Source organism: Engystomops pustulosus, chromosome 9 (assembly GCF_040894005.1).
Source record: "Engystomops pustulosus chromosome 9, aEngPut4.maternal, whole genome shotgun sequence".
In the NCBI taxonomy this organism is placed as follows: Eukaryota; Metazoa; Chordata; class Amphibia; order Anura; family Leptodactylidae; genus Engystomops; species Engystomops pustulosus.
This window is the reverse complement of record NC_092419.1, coordinates 93,358,682-93,374,834: the sequence shown is the minus strand read 5'-3', so window position 1 is coordinate 93,374,834 and position 16,153 is coordinate 93,358,682. Positions and strand designations below refer to the sequence as shown.

The window sequence follows — 16,153 nt, the reverse complement described above, 5'->3', positions numbered from 1 at the left end:
AATTAAATGCTTTGTTTCGCCATTTCATCCTCCTAGGAATTATACTGCAGCTGTGAGATGCAGATGTGTGGTCTGCCTTGTGACAGCACCCGCTTATGTTGTCGCCTACTAAATAAATGAATAAGGATCGGGTTATGTGTAAAAGCATTCTGGGAAAACAGGGTAGACGTAGATGGAGGAGATGTTTGCCCATATAGAACGAGTATATATGCCACATGGATAACCCCTTTAATGCTTCTAATGACAAAGCATTGTTCAGTTTAATGGTAAAAAAAAAATGGATATGATTGAAAATATTACACTTTTATTAATCACGTTTAAATATTATAATATACGTTCACTTTATAATTGTTTTCTGTTATAGGAGCTGCCGGCAAACAGCGCCCTCCTGATTTACCTGTCTGCCACGGGAGTCTTCCCAACAGGTCGCTCTGACTATGAAGGTACGATAAAGGAATGCTCCCTGTCACTCACAGGGCTCCAATTCTCTTTATTCCATGCTGTGCATTGAGCGCCGCCGCACTGCTGGAGCAGCCTGACCTGCATGTACATCTGTGATACAGGCCCCTCCAGTGGTGCAGGGGCTAACACAACGGTCATACCCCAACATGGCTGCCATTGCTCATCTGTCTCGTCACATCTCATTAATGCAAAGCAGTCAACTACCAAAAACTGCAGGTCTCTTTCTCTAGGACTGTGATAATTATCTCAAATACCAAATCTTCGACTTTACTTATATTTAAAGGGAACCTCTTACCAGATCTACCCCATTAAAAGAGTTTTCACACAAAATAAGTTGGGCCCTATCCACAAAATAGGGCCTAACCTGCTGAACAGTGGAGGTCTCTGTGATGAGACCCCAACAGCTCATGAGAACGGGGGGGTCTGATGAGGTCCACTGTACACCCATCAGACTCCTGGTCGCTCCAAGAGATGAGCAGAGCAGCCGGTTGTGCATGGTCAGGCAACCTGTTCATCTCTTTGGAGCTGATTGCCGGACCCCCGTTCTTGTGATCTGTGGGGGTCTCATCACTGATCAGCAAGTTAGGCTCTCTCCTGTAGAAAAACCCATTTTAAATGACCAGCCCCTTGGGTAGAGTAGGAAGTACAGGCGGTCCCCTACTTAAGAACACTCAACTTACATACGACCCCTAGTTACAAGCAGACCTCTGGATATGGGTAATTTATTGTACTTTAGTCCTAGGCTACAATAATCAGCTATAACAGTTATCACAGGAGTCTGTAATGAAACTTTAGTGTTAATATTGATTCTTATGACAACCCAACATTTTTAAAATTCGATTGACAGAGACCAAAAAAGTTCTGTCTGTGATTACAATGATAAAATATACAGTTCCGACTTACATACAAATTCAACTTAAGAACAAACCTACAGACCCTATCTTGTATGTAACCTGGGGACTGCCTGTATTGTTACTAGAATTCCTCCTTTTATGTGAAATCTCACCTGTTTAGCTATTAAACATCTCCTCTGAAGTCATGTAAATCTAAGCAGAGAAGAGTCATATTTTGCCTGAGATTAGTCAAATTCAAACACCCCAATCTTCAGGATACCGAAAAACATGCTTTTGGTGTAATTTTAAAGATGGTGTCATAGTATGTAAGTTTGGAAAAAGACACAGGTCCATCCTACCTTTAGGAATCTCCTCTTTCAGATTGCATCAGACCTGTTCTTCTGTGATCTACAGACATTGTGGGAACTGGACCTTTAGCTGCAAGCTCACATTTTCAACTTTGTCTTTAGCTGCTTGTATCTCTAATTTTGATGTGATCGGAAAAAAGGGATTCTTATTTTTAATACGACACAAAAAAACATGTTTCTTGGTGCTATAGTACTGAAGATAAGGGCGTCTGATTTGACACTCCCTCTGTAGTCTCTAAACTTGACTCATCTCTGGTAAATTATAACTCTTCTCTGCTCATTATCACATGACTTTGGAGGAGATTTCTTATAGACAAAGGGATGAGCTTTCACATAAAAGAGGGAATTCTAGAAAGTATATTTCATACCCTACATATGGGGGCTGGTAGTTTAATGGGATAAATCTGGTTTGGGTAACGGTGGCTCCCTTAAAGGGGATTCCTAGTGTCCTGTCAATCCTTGCAGCAGGATTTATAGGTAGCCTATGCTGCAGCGAGCAGAGCCAGTCCTAGACAGTATGCGCTGTTCTTCACCTATATCCTGCCTACATCACTGAATTCTTCCCTCTTATAGGAGTGAGTTCTATATTGGGGAATTGGTGTGTATGCGGCAATTTATGCTACCCTTAACATATATTAAAGTATATTAGATGTTTATTGCTACTAGACAAGCATTGTCAGAAACAGACGACTGTCTGTGTATAGAGCTATTCCAATGTTGTTAAAGGAAATCTTCCATCAAAATCAAGCATGGATAAATCTTACTCATAGATCCAGGTACCTTAACACTGATAATCTTCTAATAGTTGTTATCCATGGCCTCCTTCCTTCTAAAATGGGCATGAAGGGCTACTTGGTCAGTTCACAGAACCCCAATCGGCTGCAGATTCCTAGGCTGTTACACTGTGCACGAGAACTTCCCCTCCGACCATGTGCTGAAACTATAGAAGATGTGGTAAAAAACAAACAAACATCAGCTGGCAAGGCAATACTAATATATCACTCTGCTGGTAAAAGTAGGCTAAAGAACCCTTCTTCAAGTACAGTTTCCTGTGTAGTTTAATACGTGTCTGTGTATATGTATGTACATAATGTAATATACTACTCTGTACAATAAGTCAGTGAATACAATAAATAAAAGTTTTCATACTAGTAAATTAATCAAAACAAGCCAATAGGTAAATCCATTAAACTTATAATTTGATATATACATACATACATACATACATACATACATACATACATACATACATACATATATTAGTGAAATATACATACATACATATATTAGTATAAAAGTTGATATGATAATAAATAGTACTTATAATAACATATATACATGCAGTGTAAAATAACAGCTGTATAACCTTTCGTAGCCTAACAAGTGATACCAACAAAGTCGTGTTCCTTACATATAATCTGCTGCAGTGAGATAACATCAGGCAGAGGAAGGAGGGAAGTACTTAGTGGGAGACAGTGTAACAGTCTGTGAAGCTACCGCACAGAGGGGCTCAGATAACACTGCACTGAGCCCTTCTGACTCGTTATCATTATTATAAAAGTTTATTTTAGAAGGAAGGAGCCCATGGGTAACAAATATAAGAAGATTACCACGGTCACGGTGCCTGGATCTATGAGAAAGTGTCCCTGGTTTATCATGATGGCTTTTGATGGTAGATATTCTTTATATTTTAACATGCCAATCCTTTGTTTCCAATCCTATTGCTGGAGTCTGGCTGGAGTCTATCTTTGGAAAGTGGGGGATATGAAGGAATAGCTCTCAGCCTAGTGAGCATTTGGGTGACCGATATCTATGGTCTAAATGGCCACCTCTTTGCACTAGGGACACCTGTGGTGTGAAGTAATGGACACCTCTTATGGGAACATCTCCTATAAGTCTTACTATTGTCCTTGGGTTAAGTACTTGACCTTGAGAGAACAGATAAGAAAGATCTGCATCCATGAATCACTTCCCATCAGCTGGATAAAACATGCATTCCTTTATCTGAAGCATGCTACCCATTGCCAGGCTCCGGCGTGCATGGCTTACCACTGCTGAGCATGGCAGACACAGGACTGGGCACAGTATGGCTGCCGCATGCCCAGAGGACCGCTGGTAGAACAGAATAGTCCGGTCTGTGTGCTAGTAAAGTTCTGCTTTATTTATGAACATTTTTTTTTTTTTTTTTTAATTAAAATAAGTTTATTTTAATTATTATAAGTTTATTTAGTTTATTCTCTAAAATGTCTCTGAATTCTAATATTTCCAGTAAGTGTTTTGCCTAGACCACTAGTTGATGTTAAAGGAAACCTACCACTTGAAGTGGCAGGTTTCCGATGGCAATACCGAGCACCAGCTCAGGGTGAGCTGGTGCCGGAGCCTATTTTAGTTAGTGCTTTAAACCGCGGTATCGCGGTTTAAAACACTTTTTAAACTTTATAGCCGGCGCATGGAGGTACGCGCTCGGCGCTTACCATGCGCGCGGCTCTCATTCACTTCCTATGTAGCCGCGCGCACGGTACCGCGGTTTAAAACACTAACTAAAATAAGCTCCGGCACCAGCTCACCCTGAGCTGGTGCTCGGTATTGCCATCGGAAACCTGCCACTTCAAGTGGTAGGTTTCCTTTAACAAAAAAGGGAACCATTTGTTGGAGGCAGTTTATTTTTGCTGAAGGGAAGGTCCTTAAAGGGGACCACTTTGCCTGTTTTATGAAGGTGGGCCACAAGCCCCATTACTCAGAGGGCCAGCACTTAGCCCATCTCTCGGAGGTAGTCTATTTTTCCTTTGGCCGTTTCATGGAGGGGGGAGGGGGGGCGCTTGGACCATTTCTCATAGGGCCCTCACTTGGCCCGTCTCTGATGGGGCCAGCACTTTGCACCATTTTTCGTTATTTGTGTGGAAAATGAAGCTCTTTTAGCTTCTTATGCACTTGCTTTAGTTTTTTGCTTTTTTTACATTTGCATAAATTATGCAAATGAACATGAAGCTCAAAGAAGAGCAGATCCTGCCAAGGGGGCACAGACCAGTATGTCAGTGTGCTTGGTTTACAGTTCCTTATCCTGGTGGTAGATTATGCCCCTTTTAACAGTTATCTTTGTCTGTTTTGTTGCATATTTGCTATGTAGAGAAGTTGCTTATTACGCCTTGGTAAATTATATTTATTATTTCTATATGTTTTTTGAAAATGCTATATTTTTTATATATATATTTTGTCAAGTGGCTTTGTGCATATTAATGTCATACTCGCGTCTTACATGGGGGTGCACGTCTTCCCGTACATCACGTGTTTATCTGATTCATTATTATTTCTGGGTTTCCAAGTTCCCAGTCGATTAGGAAACAAAAACTAACAAAATTGTTCCAACACGATTGGGATACTGGCAGATTGCACCCCTGACATTTCAAGCTGCCGGGGTGGTCTGCAGACTGCATGTGGTGGATGGGGAGGTTTCAAGCTGAAGCTGCTTTGTTGGTGAATCATTACAGGTCCTTACGATTTTGGAGGGGTCCTAACCAACAGCAACCGGGATGTGGTCAATGGTGATGCTATACACAAGAGGAATCAGACTTACAAAGAAATGCACTGGTGAGGGGAGATATTTTCTATTTTATACCTTGCTCTTTACCAATGAGGGGCAAGAAATTCAGAACGTCCGTCTACATGACTGCCTGCTTTCTCAAATCCCTGTTCCAAGTCTCTTTTATGGGTTACACATTTATTGTCGAGGTAGCTGTCACCTCTACATGCCACTGTAGCATCGATATTATGAGGTGGGGGTGTCACTTTATTTTCTTATTTTGAATGATAGGTGAATGTATCTTGTTTTGTACAAATCCTCATCCAATCCCTTCCCTTTCTTGGTTGAACTTGATGGACATATGTCTTTTTTTTTTTAACTGCATAAACTATGTAACTTCTTAGCATCTTATCTCACAGAGATGACACCATTAGAAAGAGACGAAAGAAAAGCGATACAAGCGCCACATGTGTGAAAGCAGTTTCTGGCTTAGTAAAAAAATATGATTGGTAATCTGCTCACCTTTTCTGGTTGTACAAGCAGTACAACTCGTATAGTAGCTTAGGTATTGTAGTGGTCTCGGCAGCCGTCCTGGGTTTGTTCCAGCAATGGAATTTGTCGGAGAACAGTGTAGTAAATGTATGGCGATCCTCCAGGCTATCAGCGCGCCAGTCACTCAGAATAATTTCTTTTTTATAAACAACTATTCCGCCTGTGATTAAAGATATTCATTTATGAAAAGGAATTGTTCTGAGTGACTGGCGCCGCTGATAGCCTGGAGGATCGCCATACATTTACAGAGATAAGACAGGATTTACCATACACATTTGGTGACTCCAACTCCAGTCTTTCACCTCCCTGCACAATGACCTCTGTGCAGGTTACAAAGCATGCCCACAACACTCCTGTCTGCACGTTGCCCACTGTGCAGGTAACCGAGCATGCCCCCAACACTCCCCCTCCCTGTCCAATGACCTCTGTACGGGTTACAAAGCATGCCCACAACACTTCCCTTTCTGGACAATGACCACTGCGCAGTTATAAGAGCATGTCCACAACACTCTCCCTCCCTGCACAATGACCCCTGCAGAGGTCAAGGAGCATGCCCTCAACACACCATAGAAGCGAAAGAACACTCCTATGTAGCTGCTGGGAAGCTTATCATGATATGTTGCCACAGAGGATCGAATAAGATGGTCATCTGAGCAATCATACTGAAAAGAGAATACAAAAATCTAGAATCCATAAATAAACACCTACCATAAAAATATATTTTATTATTAGTTTTTGGCTTTAATTGCTTAAACTTAAAAGTTATACAATTCTTGTCAAATAACACTGGTAGATTTGGTAGTATTGAGTTTGGATGTATTGGGCACATACATTCCAGTGCCCTTTATCCGAGAGAGATTACTAGATGACGCTAATGTTGTTTTTCATGGATTCAGCACCTGCAGTCATGCTCTGCTACACATAAGGTCGGGTGCACATAATGTCTGAACATCTGGCCCCCCGATCCTGTTACACATGACGCGCCTCCTACCAGCCATTACCTTGACGACGGCACCACCTGGCAATGCCGATGTGTCCGCGCTGATTCCAAGATCTGTGCCGAACAATGCCATGGTCAGAAAGCACATGGGGAAACATATGTGCTGTAGCACCGGTGTGCAGGCGTTGTAGAGCTGATCGCACTCTAAGAGAAAATTGCTATCGGTGTCCAACCTTAAAACTTTTATGTGTGGGGTTTTTTTTTCTTGCACTATTTCCATTAAGAAATATACAACTGTATTTCTAGATATTGGCAACACTGCGGATCTGTGTTAGACCCTGCCTACTACAGGTCTTGTTATGACACCTATGGGTGACGGCGATCGTTGTTAGCAGTGGGTGTCTGCTGTGTTACATACCTTCCATGTATGGAGAAGGATCAGCTTGTGAACCCTCTTTAAACCACCTTCAAGTGGACTTCACACGTGGAGATAAATATGTAGAGTCCGCTTCACATATTCATGGACACTAACATCTCAGCAACCATGAGAGCTAGAAAGAAAATTCCATGAATGAAAGTCCCAGTGAATGAAAGACAGTCACACCTCTTCACTGTCAAGGAGGAGGTGCTTAAATGGAGGAGGGGGCATGGGTTATGATCTACTCTGTGTCAGAGGAGCATAGTGAGATCACAATATACACATAGATAGCACCTCCTCTCTCACAGTGGAGAGGATTAGAATGGTCAGGTACTGATATCTGCCCAACCGTGGGGGCTAGAAAGAGAATTCAAAGTGCCCCTGAATCTGTGGAGCAGCCCCTACAGAAAGGCAAGTGCATCTCCATATGGTTATGGTGTTGAAAGTTTTTCTTTAACAAAAGTTGTTATTAAGGGGTTAGATAGTAAATTATTACTCACACATTTGTCCAAACCTTATAAAAATAAAACAAATTGCAAACGCGACAAGTTGGCAATTTTCTTTATCCGCACAGGCCGGTAATGGATTACCATGGGTGTCTTAGCTTGTGTGTCATAGATCTGAGCTCCGAGCTATAATGTCACTGGTTGATACTTCCATCTGGGGGCTTGAGCTCATGGCTTATCCTCCTGCGAGTGGTGAGTAATGTAGTCAGTGTGGACAGGCGTCATCTCTCGTCTGAAGCCACGCACTAAGCCTCTCAGGATACGGCCGAGATGTCAGAGCTGAGCTATATGTATTGTTATACTGCTTATGTGTCTTTACGGAATCTACTGACCTGTCACATCAAACCAATTGTTCTCTTGTAGCCTTCATCCCGGAGATCTCTACCCTTTCACCAGGAAACCCTTATTTATTATTGTGGATTCATCTAACAGCGTGGCATACAAGGTACTGACCTGTTCACAGAACTTCTTTATGGTATTAATTTGTAGCATCATTGTGTCAAATAGAAGAGCCGGGACCCAGCCAGATGCATTGTCACATATAATACGTGAAGCAAGGTACAGCAAAGGGCGATATCACATATGTGTCTGATCACTGGGAGGCCTGACTGCTTATAAGAATACTGTCCCACGTGTCACTCTAAAGGAATCCTCATATTCATGAAGAGCGCTCCGTTCAGTTCTATGGGACTTCCGGGACTTGGATGTCCAAAAGCAGAGAGTGAAGCACTGGTTCAGCATATAAACCAACACTACATTTATATTGGTCCCTTCTGATTGTTTGGACTTCCAGCAATTGAGCACTTATCCCCCATATCCTGTAGATATATATATACATATAGTATATTGGACTGCTGTCTACCTAGGGGTATAGGGTCTGACTCGCCAGATGTCCAGTAGAACAAAGAGGTGTAACACCCATCTTTGGGCCCTCAGAACCGATTTCCAGTTATGCCTTCATATAGACCGTATATAGATCACTCTTATGATCTGTTTCTCCGAACCCACATTTACAAGGAGTATCCTCATTCTAGTTAACAGAATAGATACACCATACTCGTGCCTTTAAAATTGATAAGCTCCATCCCTTTAACATGTGTGTTCAAGCTGTTGTTTAATCACTTATATTAGTAGGGAAAGTGGGTGTCTGCTACCATGACCAGAAGTGCAGTGACTCATACTGGGCAGATTTGACATTCTCAAAGTTTGACAAGGGATTGGATATGGTACATGCCTTCCATGTACCTTCCGTATATACACACATATATATACTGCTCAGGTCAGTACTTGTATCTTGTGGGCGGTGGTGACAGCTGCTGGGCTTGCTGCTTCCTGCAGTTGGGCACAGGCGGGCATTAGGATGGCATTGTTAGTAGTGCTAGCAGCCACAGCTGTGACACCAACTGCTCCCAGCAGCCTCTCCTGTCCTCGCAGTATCTGATGTGACAGACATGGAGGGCTGCCAATTGAGTAACTTACTATTAGTCATAGTTGGCACAGATCTGTTGCTTGTAAGTCCAGAGGAAAATAGAATTATATTGTGTTGTGCTGTTTTCTCTTACACCTGGATTCAGGTGAGGTGGTCTGTGCTTGTTTTGTACTAGCAACTATATACAGTTCAGCAAGGATTCTGACAAGGATTGTTAGTAGTAGCCTCCTAGTTGCCCTGAAGGCAGGTGATGGGGAAAGAGTCTATCTGGAAGATGAGCCCCAAGCAGGGTCTCTTAGCTGCTTCTCTCCCATTTCATTGCAATGAACAATTATGGTTGTGGGACATGGATGTTAGCCTTCCCCAGTATATAGCTAGCCCGCCCCGTGCTCCTAGTATATAGCTAGCCGGGCCCGTGCCCCCAGTATATAGCTAGCCGGCCCCCAGTATATAGCTAGCCGGCCCCCAGTATATAGCTAGCCGGCCCCCAGTCCAGTTTTTTATATACCTGAGTATAAGCCGAGTGTTGCTTATACTCTAATATATACGGTGTGTGTGTGTGGAAAAAAAAAAAAAAAAAAAAAATATATATATATATATATATATATATATATTATATATATATATATATATATATATATATATATATATATATATATTTTAAAGTTAACAACACGCACCATGATATTACTGTGTGTGTAATTAATGGGGTAAGGGGTGACCCCACTCTATACATGCTGTATTAAACAACAAACTTCCACACTGTGATGGTCGGAATCAATTATCCTTGAGATGGGTCATAAAAATAAAAGTTGTAGAAAATAAAATTATTTTACAGGAAATCTACCATTTTTTTTAATGCATTTGTCCAAACCTACCTTGAGAATAATGTAGCGACACTGATGCAGAAACCAATCTTGTTTAAGCCCTGAAACGAGTGGTTTTGCTGAAAAAACTATTATAAACTTCAGGGTGCTGGGTGCCCTGGCTGCCGCCCAAAAACACATTACTTTCACATACACAGGAGCTGCCTGCACTGTCCAGACAGGACTAACCAACCTGAGCTGGATGACTCAGCAGCTGGGGGATGGTTCTGCGATTGATTACTTCTTCCTGTCAGGGACAACACAATGACGTATTCTTGGCTTATGCTGGGCTGAACAAGGCTGGAACAGCGCATAATTGGGGTAAAAGGAGAAGCGCCAGGGCAGCAACAGGAGCAACAGAGTCTCATTATCATAATTTTTTAATAGTTTTTTCAGCAAAACTACTCAGTTCAAGGATTACACAAGATCTATTTCTGTATCACTGTAGCAACAATATTCTCAAGGTATGTTTGGTTCATAATGCATAAAAACAAATGGTAGATTTCCGTTAAAATGTAAAAAAAAAAAAAAAAAATTGTTAAAATTCGAAATCGCACCATTCTCTAGATTTTAAATTATAAAAACATAAACATATTAGGTATCGCCATGTCCAAAAAAGCCACATCTAATAAAATATAAAAACTATTGTTCCCTGTGGTGCATCTGGTTACAGAAATAAGTACAAATGAACAATATTTTGCTGTACCTCCACCCATAAAAAAAAATTCTATAAAAAGTGATCATGTATCGGTAAAAACATCAGACCGTCCTGCAAAACGACACCTTGCACAGCTTTGTACACAGAAGTATGTAAAAATGATTGGCCTCGGAATATGCCTTGTACAGTTATACTTGTGTCCAGCAGTAGAACTTGCACTCATTTGCCTTATACCTGATTTAAATTTTTTGTTTTGCAGAATTTTACCAACCTATTTGGACAGCCTCTGGTCTGCCTGCTTTCTCCAACCGCATATCCTAAGGCTTTTCAAGGTATGGATAATCCGAAATTTCTCATATTCTGACATTTGTCAATTCATGTAGTCTGATAATCTATACAGAATCATCACCATTCATACTTCTTTCTGCGTCATTCTTAAACTAAATCAGTCACCAGCTACCCCCTAAGGTAGTGGTGGAAATGTCCCTTTTAGCATTCCCTCCTTTTCTGGTAAATTTCACTAGTTCACCCGTTTAAAAAAAAACAAACAACAACTTCTACAGTCATATGCAAATGAGCAGAGAAGAGTCACTTTTTGCTACTGTGGGTGCCCATATCTTGAGTTTTATAGTACATAGAGCCATATTCTTGGTATCAGCTGCCTCTATCCGGATTCTGTAGCTCCCTGAACGACATTCCTAGTGTAATTTGAAAGATGAGATTCTAGACATAATAAAATATGGGCTTTTAAGTACATTTTCACATGATTTTGGAGATGATTATTTTTTTTTTTTTAGGTAAATGGGTGAGGGAATAGAGGGAATATTTCATACCCTCCCTGGGGGGGCTGCTAGTTTAATGGGAAAAAAAGCTAGTGACCTTTTTAGTACAATCAGCAAATCCTCCTGGTGTCTTGCTGTAGTTCGTGGATTTATTATTTACTTGCCTGGTTTTACGTTTATATATTCTGTATAAGCTGTTAGGGGCTTAAAGGGGCAGTCCCATGTTAAACAATTTATTTATTAAATATCTTTGAGAATTCCTTTGCTGTAAGGTGATGGTCTTTATGAATATATATGTTGGATATGGATCCAGTACCCCATAGTAAATGAGATGTTATTGCAACATTGTGCTAAAACGGACTACAGGTGGCCCCCAGGTTACATCCAAGAATCTGTAGCTTTATTCTTGAGTTGAATTTGTATGTAAGTCGGAACTGGTATATTTTATTAATTGTACCTCCAAGCAAAGTATTTTTTTATTTTGTATATGTGAGCATAGGGTGTTCATTGTTTTGGGCAGGAATTTACAATAAAGCTTCATTACAAACACTTTTGATAACTCTTATGTTGACTAATACAGCCGGTGGCCAAAGCCCAATAAGTTACTAGCTCTGGATGCTTCAGCAGACATCACAATGGTCAGAGGGGTCTGTAACCAGGGGTCTGCCAAGAACAAGAACTGCTTTATCGCTTGCTGCAAAGGGAACCTATACAATACTGCCACCTAGTGGCCAGATTCATCAGACAAGGCCCATAAAGACGTGAGGAGGAGCAATCACTTCTGGACACTTTCCCTGCAGAGTCATGTTCCCTCCAAGTAAAGATGGACAATGGCTACAGATATAAACCCCCTTCTAACCCTGCACTTACCATAGATCAGTGGTATTAAAGTGTAAATATAACCTGGTCATGAAGGGGTTACCAGCGGCTGAAGGTGACAGTGTGGAAGACCTTTCTACTCCTGCCAAGCCAGCAGATTGTAGTGGCGTTACAGGACCTGTGCCACGATTTTACACTTCCGTCTACGTGGCTCTCGGCTGAATATTCCCGGCTGTCTCGGTGATTAGTGACCTTACATAAGCAGCGTGTCAGACAAGCCATGATTCCCCCTGGCCTCCGTCCAGACGCACAGCACTGCCAGCACTAAACTGGTTCTACTTCTAAGGAAAAGCTTTGCTGGAAAGACATTGGGTCGGATCTACTGATCCTAGCTAAGATTCTGTATAAACTGCGCCAAAATCTATCCCGGCGTCTGATGCTGCATGAGAAATGCTTAGTTTGTATCTTAAGACCCTTATATTTCATATGTGCCCTGTATATGCCAGATACAATTTTATGTAATAACTTTTATGTAAATGATATTTGTAATGTGTATGATCTGCCGGATTACACCCAGATATATATAAAGCACTTGTTCTTTATTGTACAGATCACTCACAGCGCGGGAGCCTCTTCACTCTCTTCCTAAATAATCCCCTTATGGCTTTCCTGTTCATCTCCGGCCTGTCCAGCATGCGCAAAGGGCTCTGGGAAAAATGTCAGGATCATCTACGGAAAATCAATAGGGATATTGCACAGCTCCTGACACACTCCCGATCTATAGGTAAGGTTTTGTGCTTCTCCCCTTGATAGCCCATGAAAGTTGGGACTTCTACTCTTGTCCAATATAGAAATGCAATGACAAGCAAAAAGGTAACAATGTTTTGTACTTGAGACTTTCGCCATCCTCTACAGCAGTGATTTTCAACCTTTTTTGAGCCGCGGCACACTTTTTATACTTAGAAAATCCTGGGGCACACCACCAACCAATAGCACAAAATGACACTAAAACAGTCATAAAAGGCCTCCCTTTACTAATAAAAACCCCCTAGCGGCCTCCCTTTACTAATAAAAACCCCTAGCGGCCTCCCTTTACTAATAAAAACCTCTAGCGGCCTCCCTTTACTAATAAAAACCTCTAGCGGCCTCCCTTTACTAATTAAAAGACCCTAGCGGCCTCCCTTTACTAATTAAGAGCCCTTAGCGGCCTCCCTTTACTAATTAAGAGCCCCTAGCGGCCTCCCTTTACTAATTAAAAGGCCCTAGAGGCCCCCCTTTACTAATTAAAAGGCCCTAGAGGCCCCCCTTTACTAATTAAAAGGCCCTAGAGGCCCCCCTTTACTAATTAAAAGGCCCTAGAGGCCCCCCTTTACTAATTAAAAGGCCCTAGAGGCCCCCCTTTACTAATTAAAAGGCCCTAGAGGCCCCCCTTTACTAATTAAAAGGCCCTAGAGGCCCCCCTTTACTAATTAAAAGGCCCTAGAGGCCCCCCTTTACTAATTAAAAGGCCCTAGAGGCCCCCCTTTACTAATTAAAAGGCCCTAGAGGCCCCCCTTTACTAATTAAAAGGCCCTAGAGGCCCCCCTTTACTAATTAAAAGGCCCTAGAGGCCCCCCTTTACTAATTAAAAGGCCCTAGAGGCCCCCCTTTACTAATTAAAAGGCCCTAGAGGCCCCCCTTTACTAATTAAAAGGCCCTAGAGGCCCCCCTTTACTAATTAAAAGGCCCTAGAGGCCCCCCTTTACTAATTAAAAGGCCCTAGAGGCCCCCCTTTACTAATTAAAAGGCCCTAGAGGCCCCCCTTTACTAATTAAAAGGCCCTAGAGGCCCCCCTTTACTAATTAAAAGGCCCTAGAGGCCCCCCTTTACTAATTAAAAGGCCCTAGAGGCCCCCCTTTACTAATTAAAAGGCCCTAGAGGCCCCCCTTTACTAATTAAAAAAAAAAAAAGACCCTAGCTGCCTTCCCTATACAAATAATAACATTATATACTTACCCTTGATGTCTTCTTCCGCGTACTTTCACTCCTAATGACGATCCGCCCATCTTCTGTAGCTCCTGCACCGCGCGCCTCTGGTCACGTGACTTATGCGACCTGACGTCAGGTTGCGTCAGTCACGTGACATGGGCCGCGCGGTGCAGGAGCTACAGAAGATGGGCGGATCGCCGACGTGGGGCTTGTAGGTGAGTATGGGGCAGAAACACAGAGGCGCGGCGGCAGCATTACACAGGGGCACCATAGTTCGGGGAATTTTCCCCGCGGCACACTCAACCATGTGTCGTGGCACACAGGTTGAAAATCACTGCTCTACAGCAGTGAGAATAAGACGCATCATTTTACAGACCATCCTCTTAGCTGGAGATGAGTGGACCGAACATTCCCGCTCACATTGTCGGCAATACATCCAGGTGGTGTGGCTCAACCCGAACGTGGGGTCCGCTCATCTCTGATCTTGTCTGTATCATACATACATTTGATTTCCAGCTATTTAGCATATGCTTAGTTATGAAGACTCTTATGCACTGTTACTATTTTGCTCCATTTTTTTATTATTTTGTTAGTATTTCTATTTTTAAGTCCACATTGTCTTTCTCCACTGTCTGAATCCTTCAATTGCATCTCTTTTTTTTTTTTTTTTTTTTTTAAATCAGATTTTAATAATCAGATCATTTTTATTCAACTCCATTTAAAAAAAAAAATATTTTTAGTACATTGAACAAAATACAAAACATAAAAGCTTCTTTCCCCCCACCCAGTAAAACATCCCACCCCCATCTCTGGTCACAGTCTCTGTGAAGTCCAGTATAGAAATGAGGATGAACACTACATGAAGAAGTCTTGCTACTTAGTGCTCACTGCTAACCAAGCAGAACTAGCTTTAACTTCCATCATACTGGGACAACATATTAAGGGCTCATTCACACGGCTGTTCTTGAGGACGTACATGCGACCGCAAATTTGCAGCCGCATATGTCCCCATGGATGGCAATGGCGGCCCGGCAGCGGTACTGTGCCACACGTGTGGCACCGATCTGCACCGCAAAATGGATGCTCTATCTTTCTGCGAGCGTGTGGCGGTGTGCCGCTGTTTTCTATGGAGGGAGGAGGGGTCACCTCCAGCACACAGCGGTATGAAGCCTAAGGCTGCATTCACATGATGTAGTACGGCGGGCATACATTGGCACCGGGGAGAGGAGGAGAGCGCCGCTCACCCCTGCCCCTCTCCAGAGTAACATAGGGCCTGGCGCCGTATTCCGTAGAAAGATGGGACATGTCCTATCTTTGTACGGAAGGGTACGGTTCTGCATGTGTGCTGTACCATACCGCTCCTGTATGGCGCCGTGAGGCCATTGCGATGTATGGGGGACGTATACACGCCGTATATACGTCCCCCATGCGTTCATGTGAATGTAGCCTAATACAGTAGGACAAACTTCAGACAAATGTCCCCTTCATCAGTTTGCTAGACGGAAGTCCTGGAGTAGAGATCCAAGATCCCCATATGGCATAAAAACTTTTGAATACTCCGTTTTTAAGGCACATTAAATCTCCCAGATCTCTGCTACACTTGTGGGTAGAGTTGAAGGCCGGAGGACTGTGTAGACCAATTCAGCAGCTTTATTGTCATGGAACCATTTCTCTAACCCCATCACCCTGTGTGTCTTACATGCACGGCGCAGAGGTCCGGGCCTGTATGAAGAGGGCTCAAGAGGCCGTTTTCGAAAGCTAGCACTGATCATGGGTATTAACTTTGCCGATGTCGCCAGCAGAGATGGAACGTCATTGGATAATGGTGATCGGTTGCCATGACAGCCTCATCGGACCTCAGGGCTGCCATTGCAAACGTGCGAGAGACCCAGCAGGCAATTTTAATGCCGCAGTCGCTCTGGCTGCAGCATTTAAAAGGTCCACTAAACAAGCTCAAAGTTGCAGCCCATCGGCGTCCAATATATCGGACGCTGGATGCTAACAGGTTACATATTCCCAAGATGTTAATCCA

At 42.6% G+C, this 16,153-nt stretch overlaps 1 protein-coding gene across 2 annotated transcripts in view; it reads left to right on the top strand.

Moving 5' to 3' along the window:
• SCAI (suppressor of cancer cell invasion) overlaps positions 1–16,153 on the top strand; it is a 105,515-nt gene that overhangs the window by 82,563 nt on the left and 6,799 nt on the right. For both annotated transcript variants that reach the window (XM_072123561.1, XM_072123562.1), the window contains exons 11-15: positions 365–443; positions 5,152–5,251; positions 7,963–8,044; positions 10,812–10,884; positions 12,764–12,937. In XM_072123561.1, the coding sequence (XP_071979662.1) occupies positions 365–443; positions 5,152–5,251; positions 7,963–8,044; positions 10,812–10,884; positions 12,764–12,937 (508 nt within the window). The remainder of the gene's footprint in view (positions 1–364; positions 444–5,151; positions 5,252–7,962; positions 8,045–10,811; positions 10,885–12,763; positions 12,938–16,153) is intronic.